The sequence below is a fragment of the Gopherus flavomarginatus genome, chromosome 8, assembly GCF_025201925.1.
Source record: "Gopherus flavomarginatus isolate rGopFla2 chromosome 8, rGopFla2.mat.asm, whole genome shotgun sequence".
In the NCBI taxonomy this organism is placed as follows: domain Eukaryota; kingdom Metazoa; phylum Chordata; order Testudines; family Testudinidae; genus Gopherus; species Gopherus flavomarginatus.
The window spans coordinates 54,689,990-54,710,142 of record NC_066624.1 but is presented as its reverse complement, the minus strand read 5'-3'; the positions used below and the strand labels follow the sequence as shown (position 1 = coordinate 54,710,142).

Sequence of the window (20,153 nt, the reverse complement as noted above, 5' to 3'; positions counted from 1 at the left end):
ACAACAGATATTTTTAAATTTTTATTTGTATTAAGCCATTGATTTTTGATTTTACATTAGATGTTTTAACCGTAGGGGTTTTTATTGGATGAAATGACAATGCAAGATTAGCATGGACATGAAAGGTATTACTATTATTATATTTTTTACAACAACAACATAATTTTAAACTAACTAACAGCAATGCAAGCAATAATATACTTAGAGCAAGCATATGATGAGGTTGTTGTACAATTTTGGTTACAAAGCATAATACATTATACTTAGTACATAAAGTAGATACTTTATAAGCTGTATGAAAGGCATTTTTTTTAGCTTGATATATATTTTGAAGTATGTGAATTTGTTTTTGTAATTTAGAGATTTTTTGAACCGTTGGTAACAATGAAAGCAAATTTTGAAATTGATTAGGCATTACTTTAATTTAATTAAATGATACCTGAAACCTAAGAGCTACTTGCAACATTTTATTTGCAGGCCAATAAATTATATGATTGTCTGCAGCAGTGGTAAGATTAATGTGTATATTTTGCAATGTGGTGGCTTTGACATACACACAGCTATTATTAGCTTGAAAAAGTGGGTGTTTTGTCAGGGTAGTTTTTTGTTTTTTACTTTTTTAGATCACTCCTGTGGTAGTGGATCTTTAGGAGATCCGACCCATGGTGGGCTGACTCGGCCTGGCATCGTCCGGTGAGGAAGCTACCTGGGTCTAGGAGCATGTGTAGCCATCTTCCCTTCCCCTTTCCTTTCCGTGTGGGCTACTTACAGTCTGATCATCTCACTGGATGCAATCAGAGTAAGCAGCGCTGTCTCCCAGAGACTAGCCGACGCTCTTTGCTGAAGGGAGGTGTAGGAGGGTTGTGGCCATCCTCGTTAGCCTCTCCTGTGTGAGTACCCTGTAGGAAAAAATTCTTAGTTTATGAGCCGCTAGCGAGGACAGGGCACCCTCCCTGTGTGTGTAAGTGGAAAACGGGTGGGGGGCAGTCTAAACATTCCACCTCACCCTCTAAGGGTACCCCAGCATATTACATGTACATACATTAGGGTCCTGAAACCTGCAGACATTTAGACAATTGAAATCTGTACACACGTGAAAATTCATCTAAACAATGCCCATTAGAGGTTATTTTATAAGAATTTAGTTAGGTTTTTTTTTTTAGAGGAAATAATTTAGGTTTTTTGTTGTGCTAATTTAATGGCAGCTTTTTGTGAACAATTTGGGGGCTCGTCCAAATGTATACCCATCTTCCCTTCCCCTTTCCTTTCAGTGTGGGCTACTAACAGTCTAATCATCTCACTAAATGCAATCAAAGTAAGTGGCGCCGTCTCCCAAAAACTAGCCGACGCTAGTATTGGGGACCACTCCAAATGGCCATCAGCTGGTCATTCAGGAAATTCTGCACTTCTGTGCAGAAATACCACTTTTTAGATATTTTGATGAATTATTTAATTTTATAAGCATTTTTTTAATGGACCTGGTAGGATTTAGTACGTGGGAGCCCACACTTCCTTAACCGGTCCATATGCTTGGAAGGAGCACTGTGAATGTTTACACTTTTATTTAGAAAGTTTTTAAGTATGTTTTTATGGCCACAGATTAGATGGTATTTTTGACGTGTTTGTAAGGGCAGTGGGCCAAGCCTGGTGCTTAAAATCACTCTGAATGGCCATTAGCTGGTCATTTAGGAAATTCTGAATTAACATATAACATCAACAATACCAAGCAAAGCAAACATAAAAATAACAAGGGTAAAACAAATAGATGGTGTAAATTCTGCAGGGCTCCCCCCTTCCCAATTGCTCACCAAACTGTGACAAATTTCTGTTACCAATCTATCCCTTGTGTCAGGTGATCAGGCTGACACTGCAGGACGTTGGGGGAAGATAAAGAAAACACACCATATAACTGAATTTTAATGCTTCATTTTTTTGGCTCCGGGGACTGGGGAGACTCCATGAGTCTCGAGTGCGGAGTCTAAAGGACTCCCAAAAAAAAAAATAAAAAACTCAAGTACAGGGTTTAATACATAAATGTAAAACGTCTGAAAGTTTTCCTGCTCGAGCAAACCCCTCTGCTCCTCTTTATCCTCAATTAGTTAAAGCTAATAGTAAGGAGGAGACTGCTGAAGACATAGTAGATTTTTTCAGCAGCATTCCACGGGGTCACATCCCCCTGCCCCGGTTGTTTCCCCGCTGCAAATATCAGCTACACAATACAGTTTATGTATTGGTGGAAGGAAGCAACAAAGAGACTCTATGAGTCTCGAGTGTGGAGTCTAAAGGACTCCCAAAAAAAATTAAAAACTCAAGTACAGGGTTTGATACATAAATGTAAAACGTCTGAAAGTTTTCCTGCTCGAGCAAACCCCTCTGCTCCTCTTTATCCCCAATTAGTTAAAGCTACACAAATTCTTTCCTCTCCTACGGAAGGACTTTCTTCTCCACCCATGAGTGATTCTGATCCTCCACTAGTCCACCCGACCCTGATCCTTCTAATGAAAATGCCCACTACTTTCTTAGAAGCAGGGCACAGGCACTCCAGGCTCCTTTAAGAAACTTGCCTAAAAATGGGAGGTTAGTTACAGTGCATGCCCCTTGAACACCCAAAAATCTTAAAAACTTAGTAAAAAAATTTCCTAAAATTAAAAAAAAGCCAAAAAAGTTTAAAAAAATGCTTCAAACAGTAATTCAGTGCTATAATCCATCTTGGGCAAATATTAATCAACTCTTAAGGGCAGTTCTGCCAGCTAAAGTTCATCAACGGCTTAGCAGACAGGCTGCTTGGCCTAATGCCGACCCTGAAATTAAGCGTAAGTTAAAAAAGGCTAGAAACCGTCTTTTAACCTCTGTTACGAAAGTTTGTCCTAAAAAAACAAATTAAACAAAAATTACTAACTGCAAACAAAACAAAAAAAAACCTGGAATCTCTGAAAGAGACGCCGCAGGAGATTCCAGGGTGTAAAAGAACAGCCTTCCCAAAAGCGAAAGCATGTTGGAAATCCTTGTCAATGTTTTCCCTTCTTCCACAAGGAGGATATCTAATGAACATTTTAGATGTCTGTATACTAATGCAAGAAGTATGTGGAGTAAACAGGAAGAACTAGAAATACACCTCTACCCTGATATAATGTGACCCGATATAACGCGGCTTTGCATACAATGCGGTAAAGCTCTGACACGCTGCTCTGAGCAGCATTTTAAGGGTGCTGGGGCCAGGCCGGAGCCTAGGGGTTCGATAAGGGGCAGAAGGTCTCGGGGACGGTCAGGGCCCTCACCCCCTGGGATCTGGGAGGGCACTTTTCAGGGCCCCACAGTCCCAGAGCGGCCCTGGAGATTAGCGTGGGGCCGGGAGCAGACCGCTCTGCTTCCCTCGCCCCGGCCCCAGCCGTGTGGCTCAGGGGAGGGGGCTTGGGGGAAGGGATCCCCCCGCACTCACCAGCAGTGGTGGAAACAGAGCAGCCCGGCCCCAGTCTGTTCCACTCCTACAGCTCCCAACTGCAGCGCTCCACTTCCCGCCGCAGGTGAGTCCTTTCCCCAACCTCCCTGCACTCATCAGGACCATTGGAGGAACTAAAAGCAGCCAGGTGATCCAAGGACTCACCTACCCAACCAGGAGGGGATCTTCACGGCCAAGTTCCCTGTCATAGAAGCTGAGACAGTTGTAGTTTGAAATGGAACTGAAACTGAAAGAGCTGGAGGACCGTGAGAAGGAACAGTAGGATCGTGAGAGACAGAGGCAGCATGAACTACCGATGGTGGAGCTGAGAAGCAAAGAGACCCGTGCTGGGGTGAGTGGGAATGGGCCCAGGGACCAGAGTGGCTAAGCCCATAGGGAACTCTGATATAAAAGTGCTGGCTCGGTTTAAGGAAGGGGATGATGTAGATGCCTTCCTCACTGTCTTTGAGAAGGATTGCAATGTGAACCAGGTTGACCTTGCAGACAGGCTTTGGCAGCTCAACCCCTTAACTGGGTCCAAAGGCCTTAGGGATGTTCAGCCAGATGGATGGGGTGGAAGCAGGGGACTATGAGCTGTTCAAACAACCCCTGCTGTGCTAGTTTGAACTGGAGTACAGAGATCTCCCTACCCACTCTGTGACACTTTTCAGGGTTAACTGAGGTGTCCGGGATGAATCACTGCTACCTGATTACAGGGTGAGAGAGCCTTGTCTGTGCCCACCAGGAGAACTCTCTCACAGCTGTGCTGCTGGCTACTGGCAACACAAGCACTCTGCTCTGGGCTTCATGAGCCCCACTCTTTTTCTATAAACGTCACCAATTTACATGCCCCATTTTGTTACACTAGAGTGCTCAGTCCCCTATCTACTGGGCATCCGCAATGTACCCCAATTTGCTGCCTCTGGGGAAGCAGTGTACCCAGTTCACTAGTTTCACCTCCATTCAACACTCTCTTCAGCTAAAGGCACTGAGGGCTGGTCTACACTGAAAAGTTCCATCTGCACAGCTATGTTGGTCAGCAGTATGTAAAATCCATGCCCCTCAGACACATAGCTAAGACAACCTATCTAACCCCCCACTGCAGACAATGCTAGGTGGATGGAAGAATTCTTCCATGAACCTTAGTGGATTAACTATAGTTAGGGCCCTACCAAATTCACAGCCATGAAAAACGCGTCATGGACCGTGAAATCTGGTCTCTTCCCGTGAAATCTGGTCTTTTCTGTGATTTAACCTATACTATACAGATTTCACAGGGGAGACCAGCATTTCTCAAACTGGAGGTCCTGACCCAAAAGGGAGTTGCAGCGGGTCACAAGAGTTTGTGTGTGTGTGTGTGTGTGTCCACCCTCATGCTGCCTTCAGATCTGGGCCTGGAGAGCTGCAGCTTTTAGCTCTGACGGTGGCGCTCCACCAATAGCAATGCAGAAATAAAGGTGCAATACTATACCATGTCACCCTTATTTCCGAGCTGCTGCCTTCAGAGCTGGGCAGCCAGAGAGTGGCAGCTCTTGACTGAGGGCCCAGCAGTGCAGGCAGAAGCACAGAAGTAGGGGTGGCAATACCATACCATGCCATCCTTACTTCTGCGCTGCTGCTGGTGGCAGCTCTGCCTTCAGAGCTAGGCTCCTGGCCAGCAGCCACCGCTCTCCAACTGCCCAGCTCTGAAGGCAGCACTGCCACTATCAGCAGCACAGAATTAAGAGTAGAAGTACTGCAACCCCCTGCCCCTACAATAACCTTGCGACCCTCCCAACTCCTTTTTGGGACCCCCCTACAATTACAACACCGTGAAATTTCAGATTTAAATTTCTGAAATCATGAAATGTATGATTTTTAAAATTCTATGACTGTGAAATTGACCAAAAGGGACCACAAATTTGGTAGAGCCCTAACTATAGTGATGGGGAAAGCTGTACGCTGCAGCTGTAGCATGTTAAGTGTAGGTTTATAGTAAAACCAAGGTGAAGTTTACTTAACAAGGCTTGAGCTAAAGATTTAAATAAAATCAAATATAAGGATTTAGAAACATAAGGTTACGGGTAAAAGAAAAACATAAGAGGCAATCTATAGCCTATACTTATTGACAGGTTACTTTCCTGTCTAACAATCTACTTCTCACTCAAAGGTTATTCCCTGCAGTACTTGACCAGTCCAAAAGTTGGGAACCACTTTTCATGAGACATCCCCATTGACAGAAAGTCTCCTGATGTACTAGATACCAAATTGGGCCATTTCTTCTGCTCTCATATAGTAACCCAGGCCCAAGGGACCACCTCTTCAGAGAACTCTCCTGGGATGTGTTTGTCAGTGCTCAAGTCTCCACCTGGATCAGACGTTAAACATGAGCTGGCTCCATGGATGTCCATTGTTCTCCCTGTGGATTGAGTTAGCCCTGAGACCTGCCTTACCTTAGGTGGCAAGTCTCACTTCAACAGTTTTGGAACCTAATGTTCTACATTTTACACATCTCATCAGCTATCCGCCTAGAAACATCTGGCAGTAACCAGGGCATTCTGCTAGTTCTTCGCTCTCTGAAGAGACCACACGCAACTCCTTCGCTGTAATAGCAGGAAAATGGTCGGACACGGATGTGTCACACGTCTGTGTCACACCCGCTGATCTGGGTGCACACACCTGCACCCCAGGTAGGCTGGTGGCTCCGTGAACTACCCTGTGCTGTGGGCTCTCTCGCCCGGGGTGTAAGTGTATACCCCAACAGGGCCGGCTCTAGCCATTTCGCCGCTGGGGGCGCTCTGCAGCTCGCTGGTCCCGCGGCTCCGGTGGACCTCTCGGAGCCGTGGTGCCTGCGGATGCTTCACCGGAGCCGCGGCACCAGCGTACCTTCCACAGGGACGGCTGCGGGCGGTCCACCAGAGCCGCCTGCAGCATGCCGCCCCAAGCACGCGCTTCGCGCTCTGGGGCCTGGAGCCAGCCCTCTATCCCAACCCAGCGCCGTTCCCCCTCTGTTCTGCGCGGGGGTGCGTGCGACTCAGACCTTCCCCGTCCTCCGAGTCCGGCACTTTCCCCACGACCCCTAAAAGTAACAACAAAATCCAAGTAAACTTCCGAAAAAGACGTTGCCTCTGCTGGGTCCTGGCAGCTCAGTAGCTCATGGGGTCCTGACGGGGGCTTTCCAGTCGCTCTGGGAAATAGTGGCGTCGCGCCCGGTCCTTGTTGGCTCGGCTCACTCCGGTTGTGTACACTCTGCTTTGCTCCCCATTCCCATCCTTTAATGGACGCTCTGGGCAGCTATGGTGCTGCCAGGACCTGGGAAACTGAGGCCCCGTCCCCTCGCTTATCAGCCAATCAGCGTGTACCGGGGTGGCTAGCCGGGGTCCATGCGCAAGGCTAGCCACTGGTGCGGGCTGTGAGCTTCGGCGGGGTTTAGTCTGCTGGGGCGGGGCAGCAGGGAGTGAGTGGAGCCGATCCTGGCGCGGGACCGACCGAGCGCTCACCCCGCTGACATGATCCGCGTCCCCGCCATGATCCCCTCCGCCCGCCTGTGAAGGGTCCCGGCGAGCTGAAGTCTGCGAGGGGCTGCGGGCGGCAGCAGGACCGCGCCCGGCGAGCTTCGCTCTTCGCCTTCCCTTCCCCCCGCTGGCTTTGAGTAGAGGCTGGCTCCGCTTGGCGGGGGTGCGACTCGGAGCTGTCGCCTCGGTGCGTTCGGGGCTGCCCGGAGCGCGCTGCCAGACTACAGCTCACCGGCGCTTCTCCAGCCTACAGCACTGGTGTGTTGCTTATAATTGCTGGCAGATTTGACGCCGAGACCCCTTCGACCAGGCCATGAGGAGCAGGAGTAACTCCGGGGTGAGGCTGGATGGCTATGCTAGGCTGCTGCAGCAGACCATCCTCTGTCACCAGGTGAGGTGGGCTGAGCTATCAGGGTGGCTGCTGGCGGCCAAGGGGGGGTGGGCGCCGCCGAGCTGACTTGGAGGCAGCTAGATCGGCTCAGCTCAGTGTTTTGCACTGGGGTGTCAGACAGGTGGGATGATGGCACTTGGTGTTGGCAGCGTGCTGCTCCATTCTCGTGACACTTAACAGACTCTACTAGATCATTCTAACCCAAGGTTAGAAATCGGGAAACTAAGGTAGAGAGTGTGATCTGTAAAAAGTGACAAAGAGTCCTGTAGCACCTTATAGACTAACCTAATTATTGGAGCATGAGCTTTCATGGGTGAATACCCACTTCATCAGAGGCATGTGGTGGAACTTTCCAGAGGCAGGTATAAATATGCAGCCAGGAATCAGTCTAGAGCAGGGGTCGGCAACCTTTCAGAAGTGGTGTGCCGAGTCTTCATGTAGTCACTCTAATTTAAGGTTTTACCTGCCAGTAATACATTTTAACATTTTTAGAAGGTCTCTTTCTATAAGTCTATAATATATAACTAAACTATTGTTGTATGTAAAGTAAATAAGGTTTTTAAAATGTTTAAGAAGCTTCATTTAAAATTAAATTAAAATGCAGAGCCCCCTGGACTAGTGGCCATTCCCCAGGCAGTGTGTGTTCCACAGCTCCTTGTGTGACTTTGACCAAGTCACTGAGACTCTGTGCCTCAGCTTCCCCATCTGTAAAATGGGGACAGCACTGCCCTACCTCACAGGGAAGAGGGGTGGGGGTTGTAAGATAAAGACCTCCTGGTATAGGCGGGCCAGATGGGTAATCAGATAAGTATGCTGACGTTGCCTTGGCATATGACACTGAGCCCTTGCTTTCCCTTTTATTATTTGTTTTCCTCATGGATAAACAAGACTCTCTAGTTTTCCTCCCTTTCACAACTTGTTTATCTCCCTAATGGCCAGCCTTCCCCCAAGTTTTAAGGGCTGGAAAGCTAATTTCATGTTTCTTTTCCTCCCTCACCTGACCTCCCCTCATGCTGCAGGACCCGGTGACAGGATTGCTCCCAGCCAGCTGTGATCACAAAGATGCCTGGGTCCGGGATAACGTCTACAGTGTGCTATCTGTGTGGGGCCTGGGTTTGGCGTACCGCAAAAATGCAGACCGTGATGAGGACAAGGCAAAGGCATATGAGCTGGAGCAGGTATGAGAAACCTACAGGAGGGATGGCTTGGAAAGCTCACAGCTGATGTCCTGAGACTCGCATGCAGCTCGAACCTTCTAAACACTGGAAGCTGAACTAAAGATTAAACTCTTCTTGTAAGCAGGGCCCCTTGTATTTCTTCACACAGTAGTAGAGGAATTTGCTGTGGAATCTCTTGTTACTCACAAAACCGTGCACCAGAATCACTGTTTCATCCATTATTTTCATTAAATGGAGATATATCTGTCTCCTAGAACTGGAAGGGACCTTGAAAGATCATTGAGTCCAGTCTCCTGCCTTCACTAGCAGGACCAGGTACTGTCCCTGTTGATTTTTCTTTCAAGATTAAGGCTTCTAGCCCTTACACTTGGCTCTGACGCTTAAGGTTAACAGGTGCACCCAAAGTCTATCTGTCTGGTGACAGCCTGAAACGATGGTTCTGAGAGGAGTGAACTTCTCCAGTTTGACTCACCAGGGTGTTTGTCACCATTAACCTTCAGAGTTAACATGACTGCTCTCCATTTGAGTGAAACTTCTGTCTACAGTATCTATCCCACAATCCCCAAACGCTTCCTAGGAGCCAGAAGTCTGAGCTGCTGAACCCTCCAATCTCCCCACCTCTCTTCCCCCAATTCACAGAACCTTCTACATTGGCTTTTTTCAGCAGAGAATTTTGCAGCATGGTGAAAATGCAGGGGCAGTATTGAACTTAGTATTGAATTACACAGTTGGGGATCTGATAGCACAATGACAGGCACTGGTGTAAGAATCATAACTAGGCAGATGGAAAAGGAATTCTGTTCTGAATGTCTTAATCACTTTCATATTTAATTCAATAAAATCCCCTCCCCTCTGTCTTTGTTCTTTACTCTGTACTCAGGGAGTAGAATCTAGTTCACTTGCCATGGGATCTTGTTTGTCAGACTAACATAAAATAAACGAACCCCAAAAGGGTCTGACATTGGAGATGCACCAAGAGCATAGTAACAGACCCATGGAGTTTAAGGCCCAGTCATCTAGTCTGTCCTCTTGTATATCACAGGCCTCAGCACCCACACACAATCTCTCCCTTTTGCACCAGCCTTCTGGGATGAAAAACCTACAGATTGATTTGTCTAAATTTAAGCAAGTGTCACTTGCTCTTTAAGCTATGCTGTAACAAATCCCTCTCTGGGAGAGCTGTATGTGATGGATGGGCTGTTTATTTGTTAAAGTTCCATGCTGTGGTTCCAATATTGTTCTTGCTGTCTTTCATGGAGGTCAGCCATAAGAATGGCAGGATGGTCCAGTGATTAAGGTGCTAGCCTATGATTTGGGAGCCCCCAGGTTCAATTCTCTGCTCTACCACAGACACTGTGTGACCTTGAACAAATCACTCAGCCTCTCTGTGCCTCCGTTCCCCACCTGTACAATGGGGATGATAGCAACGCTCTGCCTCATGGGGAGTTAGGAGGATGAATTTATTAAAGATAGTAAGGTTCTCAATACTTTGGTGTGGGGGGATGACCATAGAAGTACCTTCAATAGAAGATTGAAGGAAGGAGTCTCTGTTAATCCTTATCATTCAGAATTAACCCCAGATATATCCAAAGGAGATGTGGAGCCATTTTGGACTGGTGCTCTTCAAACTGCTGACAGTATCTTAAGGCCCCAGATGGGGAAAGTCAGGGATCTAAAAGCTGTTCTCAGCCAAAGGGTTTGTTCTCTGACCTGAAGCTTGCTGAAAAATTCCAGGTGAGCCCCTGGAGTTCCCTGAGTAAGCCTTACTAGGATCAGGGGAGAATTCTGGAGTGCAAACAGTTCACGTGTGAGCTGCTTAGAACTCTGGAGAATCTGTATTTGTATCATCTAAATCATCAGAGAAACATTTTGACTCAAACATTTTAGAGCCAGGACTATTTCTCATAGCACACTAACCACTGGCTTCAGGTTAAATTCACTCCATGGGGAGCCCAGCAACCAGAAAAACACATGGAACATATAGTCTAACAGGGGAGCTGATTGCCTTGGCAGGATGGCATTTCAGACCCTCTCTTCCCATGACATGCATCACCTACATGTCCCTGGTGGATGGTTTCCATTTCCTTTGTATGTCTTTTCTGTAGATAGTTGGCTCTTTTTAGCAGGAATGCAGAACTCGATGCTCCCTTCAACAGGGTGGCCGGGAGAGAATCAGGCAACTCCCTGATCCTGCACCAGCCTAGCTCTGGAATCAATTATTTCAGCCTCGTGAGGAATGGAGGGTAGCCCAGGAATAGTGTCTTTTGTGGCAGTGTAAAGCCTGCGTTACAGGGATAGGAGCATTAAAACTGCATGGCTGGAATGCTTACAGCTCAGTGCTAGCACTTCTAGTGAGAGATGCTTAAGGTATTTCTGCACTCTCTATTGTGTGTGGTATCTTGGTCAACATGAAAAACCTGAGCACACTAGGGGAGAGAGAATAACTAACTACCCAGTTTCAGTGACACAGGGCAGTGGGATGTTATAGCTGAAGTACTGCATGCAGTGGGCAAGTATCTGGGTTACAGTTGGATGATTCACTTCTTGTGGATGACACAAAAGAATTGAACATTAAGAGGGCCTTGAATACAGCGAGGATTTGAGGCAGGATGGTGGGGATCTGCTGCTGGCAAGATGGGAGTATAATTGCAGACCCAATGCAGGGGGCAATTTGGAAAAGGTGCAGGGGTGGGAGTGGGTGGAGATGACAGGTGGGACGCAGAGCTGGCATTGTTAACAGAATAAACGTGGCTGGAGATACAGACCCAAGTGGGATTGTGTTGGATAGGGAATCATTCAGGTGATCTTAGAATATCCGGGTTGGAAGGGACCTCGGGAGGTCATCTAGTCCAACCCTCTGCTCAAAGCAGGACCAATCCCCAACTATATCATCCCAGCCAGGGCTTTGTCAAGCCTGATCTTAAAAACCTCTAAGGAAGGAGATTCCACCACCTCCCTAGGTAACCCATTCCAGTGTGTCACCACCCTTCTAGTGAAAGTTTTTCCTAATAGCCAACCTAAACCTCCCCCACTGCAACTTGAGACCATTACTCCTTATTCTGTCATCTGCCGCTACTGAGAACAGTCTAGATCTATCCTCTTTGGAACCCCATTTTAGACAGTTGAAAGCAGCTATCAAATCCCCCCTCATTCTTCTCTTGTGCAGACTAAATAATTCCAGTTCCCTCAGCCTCTTCTTATAAGTCATGTGCCCCAGCCCCCTGATCATTTTTGTTGTCCTCCGCTGGACTCTTTCCAATTTTTCTACATCCTTCTTGTAGTGTGGGGCCCAAAAGTGGACACACTACTCCAGATTCAAAATGATCTGGACAAATTGGAGAAATGGTCTGAGGTAAACAGGATGAAGTTTAACAAAGACAAATGCAAAGTGCTCCACTTAGGAAGGAACAATCAGTTTCACACATACAAAATGGGAAGAGTGTCTAGGAAGGAGTACGGCAGAAAGGGATCTAGGGGTTATAGTGGACCACAAGCTAAATATGAGTCAACAGTGTGATGCTGTTGCAAAAAAAGCAAACGTGATTTTGGGATGCATGAACAGGTGTGTTGTGAACAAGACACGAGAAGTCATTCTTCCGCTCTACTCTGCTCTGGTTAGGTCTCAACTGGAGTATTGTGTCCAGTTCTGGGCACCACATTTCAAGAATGATGTGGAGAAATTGGAGAGGGTCCAGAGAAGAGCAACAAGAATGATTAAAGATCTTGAGAACATGACCTATGAAGGAAGGCTGAAAGAATTGGGTTTGTTTAGTTTGGAAAAGAGAAGTCTGAGAGGAGACATGATATCAGTTTTCAGGTATCTAAAAGGATGTCATCAGGAGGAGGGAGAAAACTTGTTCACCTTAGCCTCTAAGGATAGAACAAGAAGCGATAGGCTAAAATGGCAGCAAGGGAGGTTTAGGTTGGACATTAGGAAAAAGTTCCTAACAGTCAGGGTGGTTAAACACTGGAATAAATTGCCTAGGGAAGTTGTGGAATCTCCATCTCTGGAGATATTTAAGAGTAGGTTAGATAAATGTCTATCAGGGATGGTGTAGACAGTATTTGGTCCTGCCATGAGGGCAGGGGACTGGACTCAATGACCTCTTGAGGTCCCTTCCAGTCCTAGAATCTCTGTATCTGAGGCCTCACCAATGTTGAATATAGGGGAATGATCATGTCCCTCAGTCTGCTGGCAGTGCCCCTACTTATACAGCCCAAAATGCCATTAGCCTTCTTGACAAAAAAAGCACACTGTCTACTCATCCAGCTTCTTGTCCACTGTAACCCTAGGTCCTTTTCTGCAGAACTGCTGCCTAGCCATTCGGTCCCCAGTCTGTAGCAGTGCATGGGATTCTTCCGTCCTAAGTGCAAGACTCTGCACTTGTCCTTGTTGAACCTCATCAGATTTCTCTTGGCCCAATCCTCTAATTTGTTTAGGTCCCTCTGTATCCTATTCCTACCCTCCAGCGTGTCTATCACTCCTCCCAGTTTAGTGTCATCTGCAAACCTGCTGAGGGTGCAGTCCACATCCTCCTGCAGATCATCAATGAAGATTTTGAACAAAACCGACCCCAGGACCGACCCTTGGGGCACTCCTCTTGATACTAGCTGTCAACTAGACATGGAGCCATTGATCACTACCCATTCAGCCTGATTATCTAGCCCGCTTTCTATCCACCTTATAGTCCATTCATCCAGCCCGTACTCCTTTAACTTGCCGGCAAGAATGCTGTGGGAGACCATATCAAAAGCTTTGCTAAAGTTGAGGAATAACATGTCTGCTGCTTTCCCCTCATCCACAGAGCCTGTTATCTCCTCATAGAAGGAGGAGTGTCTCCAGGTACCTCAGTTTCCCCACCTGTCCAATGACTTAAAATAGCGTTTGACTATTTAGGTGGTCAGGTTTGGGACTGTCTCTTAGTGTGCGTATGTACAGTGACAGGCATGATCAGGCTCTGCTTTCGTTTGGGGTCAGTGCAGCGTTGGGCACAGTGAGAGCACCAATCTCAGTGAAGTACCTGGCACAAGGAGCACCCGTTGATGATGGGCATCTCTGCAGTGCCTGGCACAACTGGGGGCCCTGAGTTCAGTCGGAGTTTTTCGCCTTCCTTTGCAGCATGAGACACGAGTCACTTGCTGGAGGATTCTCTGAAGCTTGAGGTCTTCAAACCACAATTTGAGGATTTCAATAACTCAGACATAGGTTAGGGGTTTGTTACAGGGGTGGGTGGGTGAAATTCTGTGGCCTGCATTGTGCAGGAGGTCAGACTAGATAATCATAATGGTCCCTTCTGACTTTAAAGTCTATGAGCCTATGAGAAGGCAATTAGGTTAGTTAGGCATGACTTGTCTTTGGTGAATCCATGCTGACTGTTCCTGATCACTTTCCTTTCCTCTAAGTGCTTTAGAATTGATTTCCTTGAGGACCTGCTCCATGATTTTTCCAGGGAATGAGGTGAGGCTGACTGGCCTGTAGTTCCCTGGATCCTCCTCCTTCCCTTCTTAGCCTTTTTCTAGTCATCCAGGACCTCTCTCGATTGCCGCGAGCTTTCGAAGATAAGTTTCCAGAAGCTAACGCCGGTGTTACTTGAGCTGGTGACTGGCTTGGATGCTGAATGTCACTGCTGTATGGTGGAGGAGGGCTGGGGCATCTGACTCTAGACACTAACTTCACATCTGGCTAAACTTAACCACTGGATCTAGATATCCTTCTGGGAATCCTGCGTTCGGTGCCTTTCTCAGAGTACAAATACTATGCCTTCTGAACCCTAACAGGTTTATTTCAGAGATCCGCAGTAGATCCGCAGTAGTAGGACAACAGAGAGTCTGCTACAATAAGGCACTTTCTCTGATTGATGTTAGGTTGTTTATTAAATAGATGAGGTCCAAAGTGCTGGGCTTCTCTTCCCAATGAGGGGGTTAGTGTCTATCTGGCTGAGGGATATGACTAGCTAGCACAGCTAAATGACTTGTAACCTCTACCTCAATATAACACTATCCTTGGGAGCCAAAAAATCTTAGCGCGTTATAGGTAAAACCGTGTTATGTTGAACTTGCTTTGATCCACTGGAGTACACACACACACACACACACACACACACACACACACACACACACACACACACACACACACACACACACACACACACACACACACACACACACACACACACACACACACACACACACCCCTCCCTCCCGGAGCACCGCTTTACCATGTTATATCCAAATTTGTATAGTATTGGGTGGTTTTATAGCGAGATAGTGGTGTATTTTTAAATCAGAATGTGGTGTTTGTGCTGAGTGTGGTATGTTGGGACCTGTTGATGCTGCAAGCCTAGCACCTATGGGTAAGGTCTGCTTTCAGTGAAGCATCCTTGCTCATGTTCTGCCTTCTGGATCCTCAGCAGGCCTGCTCCAAGCTTTGCATGAGGACCCAGACTGGCTGGTCAGCTGGGGGCTCCCTGGCTATAGTACCCAACATGCGGTGTGCAGCCTTGTGCCTCTTCTGTTAGGGAAGGGGTGGGCATTGCCCAGTCTGGGCCATCATCTAGGCAAAGATTCCCTGAGGAGATCCAGGGGTTACTTCCTGGGGCTCTGGCAGCACCATATGGCATGGGACAAGAGCAGTACATGTCTCAGCAACATCTGAATTTACCCCAGGTGGGATTGGGCTACCAAGGAAGGAGGGGTAGAGGGGTCCTGCTTCCTGGGGAACCATCAGATTGGTGTCTCCCACTCCCTTTTGGGGTCCCACAGGTAAAGGCAGAGGTGTGCTGTGCAGTGTGGGACAGATTGGCTCCATGCATAGTGGCTGACCTCTCTCTCTGCCCTCAGTCCTGACCTCTTTCTATAGGTGTGAATGTCCTTTACCTTAACTGATTCAAGGTTGATGCAGTCCTGGGGATTGTATCCTCCCACAGCAGCAGATCAGGTTATCCCTCATGATCTGCTCTGCCCCGGCAGCTCCTTCCTCAGCCACTTGCCCAGAAAGTAAATGCTGTGGAGAATCTGAGCTGTGGGTACGATTACAGGCTGCAGGGCTCTCGAAAGGTCATGGGCTAGATGCCATTGCTGAGTCAGTGCTCTTCCCATCTAGGGATGTGTTTAACAGGCCTGTTTTTTTGTTCCTTTCTGCAGAGTGTAGTGAAACTGATGCGAGGATTGCTGCAATGCATGATGAGACAGGTATGGTACATATGGTGTATTTCCAGCTGAAATTCTCCTGTTGTAACACACTGATTCAGCAGAGATCTGCCATCAAACTGATCGCAAAAAAAGCAGTCCTGGCCCAGGCACAAGGGTCTTTTGGGGAAGGCTTAAAACAAGCCTAGACCCCAGTATCCATCCAGTCACTGAACATTCTGTCCATGGCATGGATGTAGTGTTTTTATCTGCGCTAGCCTAGTGTCTTAAAGGAACCCTTTCCCCTACAGGCTGCCAATGCCATTGCGCCACTGGCATTGCCTCCTTCAATCGCTTTCATACCATCAAAGTGTGACCCCTTTCTCTAGGTGTGCTGCATGATGCAAACTCACTTGGGAAGCTTCCCTCTGCAGCCAGAATTCCTCCCCTCATGGCAGTGGAGTTGTGTGGCCCTGTAGCCTGTTGAGGCATGAAAATAAAGTATCTTGGACCTGGAATTTCCTGTCCCAAATGAGATTAAAATCTCAGCCTTTCTGCCCTGATAATGATACCAAGTGTGACTGAATCACAACTCTGTTCCCATAAGGTCCCCTGGTCTCTGTTGCTGTCCTTCTGTGCTCTTGTCCTTCTCCGAATCACTATTTCCCTTTTATCACTGCTGCTCCCCCCGGTCTCTGAACCACCCAGTGGCTGTTTCCCAGCTCCTGTGTATCCTTTGGGCCCCAGCGTGCTCCAGCGAGCTGCCTCCTAACGGAGCAGTCCCCACAGTACCAGCTAGGGAAACGGAAAGGCTGCTACCCACAATCTAATCCCTCCATGTCGATCTTCTCCATTCAGTACTAATGCCAGCTGTGCCAAGCCTCAGCCAGACACCAGGCTAATAATAATACCTTGCTCTAATATGACTCCTCCTCTCCTCTGAGCTTGTACCAGCTGTGCCAGAGCTAAGGGCCCCTTCATTCTCAGAATATGTGTGGCCAGAGTGATTTTTTTTGTGTGTGTGTTGCTTTCTGGAGTTCAAGTACAAAATACTGCAATGTCTCCCAGTGCCCTCTCCTGTGTTATCTGCTGGATCAGTTACCATGATGTATGGGGTGGCATATGAAGTGGAATAGACGGTTTGTGTCCTGGTATGACACAGTCACGCATCAAACGGTTACAGCCTGTGTGAACCACAAAATGTCTGCCTGCTTTTCTTGCTGCCATCCAACCCGTGGCTGAAGTGGCCATACATGACCTGGAGTGCCTGTGCTGCTTGAGTTGTGGACATGCAAACCTAGAATGCTGTCCATCCCTAAAAATGGGTGCTGGGGGCTTGCTGTGACCTAGGTAGGGGGTGAAAGAATCCTCCTCCAGGCTCTGGGGACCGGGTGGATATTCAAGGTCTTGGGTTCCTGAGGAGCTGCTCTTCCCCTACTGACTCCAAAGACCTTATTTCATGTTAACCATCCTCCTTGTCCAGGAAGGCGGGATGCAGCTCCCTTCAGAGCTAGCCCACACCTGCCATCAGGGGCTGCTGGTGCTGTTAGAATGGCTGGATATCTTCCCTCTTCCCCGCCACCCGCACACTCCCTGCGGGTACTAGGCTGCCATATAAAGCACATGTTTCATATGATGATCTTGTGACTCCACTGAACTGATAGCAGTGGCCCCTCTTTGTATTAGTCCTGGCATGCATGAAACATGCACACCTGTCCCTTGCATGTAGGCCCTGGAGCTATCTAGGAACCTCACTCTGGCCACTGAGTGCAGTTCTTAGCAGGCAGCAGTTCCAAGAAACCGGTAACTTGAAGTTGTTTACTCTGCAGTGACTCATAACCTGCCTACAGGGCTGCATGGAGGGCTGGGCTAGGACATCCTGCTTGATCCCTCCTGTGCCCCTGGCCCGCCCCACAGCCCCAGCTGTGAGCATGGCACTGGGGAAGCTAACTATCTATTCTTTTTCTAATGGAATGCTGCAGGTGGATAAGGTGGAGGCATTCAAACACAGCCAGAGCCCCAAGGACTGTTTCCATGCCAAGTACAACACCCACACCTGTGCCACTGTGGTTGGAGATGACCAGTGGGGTCACTTGCAGTTAGACGCCACATCAATTTACCTGCTCATGTTGGCACAAATGACAGCCTCTGGTAATACTTGCATCTAGGCATCTCTCTGGTGCTAATTGCTGTGGGGTGCTAAGGAATTAAGCCTCTCTGCTCCCTGAGAACCAGGGAAGTAGTATTATCCCTGGGGTACAGGTGGGGAAACTGGGGCATGAGGAGTGGGAATTGATTTATCCAAGGCTGCAAGGGGGTTGGTGTCAGAGCTGGGAAGAGGACACAGATCTACTGAATTCCAGTCCTGTGCCCTGTCTGTAACTGTGAACTACTACTCCTGAGCCTGACAAAATTCCTCTGCTCCGGGGTTTATCATCATGTTACCCTCAATGTGATCTAGTCCTTAAAGTAAAGCCTAGGAGACAGGAGATCTGGGATCTGTCCCTGGCTTTGCTAAGATTTATTGTGCAGCCCTAGGCAACTTGGGTCTCAATCTGTGCCTCAGTTTCCCCATCTATAAAATGGAGGTGATAATGCTGACCTACCTCAGAGGGTTTGGGAGGCTTCGTGGATGACTGAGTGTAAAGAGCTTTGAGGTGCTTAGATGGAAGGCACTGAAGAAGGCCTGAGTATTATCCAGCACCACCAGCTGTCTTATTGCCAGTACAGAGAAACCCAGAATCACAGCTGAGACTGAGCTGTGCTTCTTGGGGGTGGGGGGAAACAGCACAGAGGACACAGCTAGTGGGGAGTGGACAGCTTCCGGCAGTCATATGCTGTTCCTGCACTGAGGTAATTCACCCTTTGCTCCTTGCAGCATGTTTCTAGTGCGTACAGGGCTGGGTCCCCAGAGGATGTCTCGGAGCCCTAAAGTTCTCTACCCCGGCCTTACTAGCCCCACACTTTAGAGAGTGCATGACTCGAGCAACAGTGAAACTTGCCTGATTGCTCGTCTAGCCAGCTAGAGGTGGCTTTGTAAGGAAGGTGGAGCAGCACTTACTTTAAGGCACACTCCCAACACATAGTGGCCTCCTTCATAGGCTTCATGGCAGAGTGAGCTCAGCATGCAGAGCCGCTGTTCAGAGGTGGCCAGGATACACTGGCTGGTGCAGGACCTCCAAAGGCAATGCATGTAGACAGAGGGAAATCAGGAGGAACTGACAGTGTTAACAGGGAATGTCAACTCTTGAGCTGACAAGTGCCCAGCCTGCAACTACTGCATATCCCCCGGTGCTCTCTGAACACTGACAGATCAGATAACCGCACTTAGCTGTGCACTGGTTCCCTGTATCTGTATGAAGTCCCTACCACCTCTAATCTGCTGTCCTACAAGTACGGCATGTGACTGGCAGCTGCGAGCAACATAGGTTCAAATTCAGCCCTAGAGTAAGTGGATGCAACAGGGTTGAAGCCAGCACAGCTGTGCCTGCTTATCCCAGAGCTAGACTTAGCTGGCAGTTCCCATAATATGGCAGTTTGGATTGGGTGGGTGCTGGGGACAGCAGGAATCTGGTTCAGATTGAGCTCAGTTGCTGCTCTGTGGGCTGTTTGGTGGTGGATGATTTGGCCTCAGATCAGTTCTTAGGAGACAGGTGCCCAAACCACAGCAGCACAATTGGCAACCTCAGGAGATGGACCTAGGACTGAGTATGCCACAGAGCCAAGGTTGCCTGGATCTGGGCTGAAGCATGTTGGCAGGGGCAAGTGTGTGGAGGCAGATTCTGTTGTTTCAGCCTGATCTGCACCTGTTCTGGGGATGGCTGGATGGATGGAGGTGTCTGTTCTCCAGAGGTCTCAGGTTAGTGCTTTCAGTAGGATGAAACTCGCTTTATTTTTAAATGGCTCAGACTCCCCATTCTTGTCTAAGATTGGTCTAAACACAGAAGCTGCATGGGTTAAACTAAAAGGATGATGCTAAATAATACACTATGTTTAAGGGGCCATGAGAGCATACATACGGGCAGACACACTAGTTTAGCATCCTACATTCGGTTAAACTGGTGGAACTCCTAGATTCCGTGTACATGTAACCCTTGTTTGGGACCGAAGTGGCATCTCAGCTCTGTCACCTTCTCTGTTAGGTACAGGATGCTGGGGAATGTTAGAGAAAACAACCCCCTGCTTAACTCTCCAATGGATGTTATTTGCCTGGAGCCTGTGAGCACTACAGGCTCAGAGCCTGGCTTGTGGCTTCTGTGTATCTTTGTGGTGCACTCTGAACACTGACAGATAAGATAATGGCACTTTGCTGCACCCTGGCTTCCTGTATATGTATGAAGTTCCTGCAGCCTCTAATCTGCTATCTACAAGTGCAACCCATGACTGGCATCTATGAAACATATAAACACAGGGAAAAGAGCCACAGCTCCAAAATTGCTTCCAGTCCATGGCCTTGAGTCTGCAAGCTACTCCACTTGGGTGGACGCACATTGAAGTACCTGGGATTCCTCATGCTTTTATTG

At 48.0% G+C, this 20,153-nt stretch overlaps 1 protein-coding gene and 1 long non-coding RNA gene across 4 annotated transcripts in view; one reads left to right on the top strand and one right to left on the bottom strand.

The window, feature by feature from the left end:
- Positions 1–60: 60 nt before the first annotated feature.
- On the bottom strand, positions 61–3,675 carry LOC127057111 (uncharacterized). The gene is made up of 2 exons (XR_007776018.1): positions 3,605–3,675; positions 61–899 (listed from the first exon to the last, which is right to left on the bottom strand). It is a non-coding gene; the product is annotated as an uncharacterized LOC127057111 (long non-coding RNA).
- A 2,737-nt stretch (positions 3,676–6,412) lies between these two features.
- PHKA1 (phosphorylase kinase regulatory subunit alpha 1) overlaps positions 6,413–20,153 on the top strand; it is a 93,533-nt gene continuing 79,792 nt past the window's right edge. For 2 of the 3 annotated variants that reach the window (XM_050965364.1, XM_050965362.1), the window contains exons 1-4: positions 6,414–7,324; positions 8,344–8,502; positions 15,646–15,693; positions 17,613–17,781. In XM_050965364.1, the coding sequence (XP_050821321.1) occupies positions 7,247–7,324; positions 8,344–8,502; positions 15,646–15,693; positions 17,613–17,781 (454 nt within the window). In that variant the 5' untranslated portion in view covers positions 6,414–7,246. Of the gene's footprint in view, positions 7,325–8,343; positions 8,503–15,645; positions 15,694–17,612; positions 17,782–20,153 lie in introns of all 3 variants that reach the window. The other variant, XM_050965363.1, reaches the window with a different exon arrangement.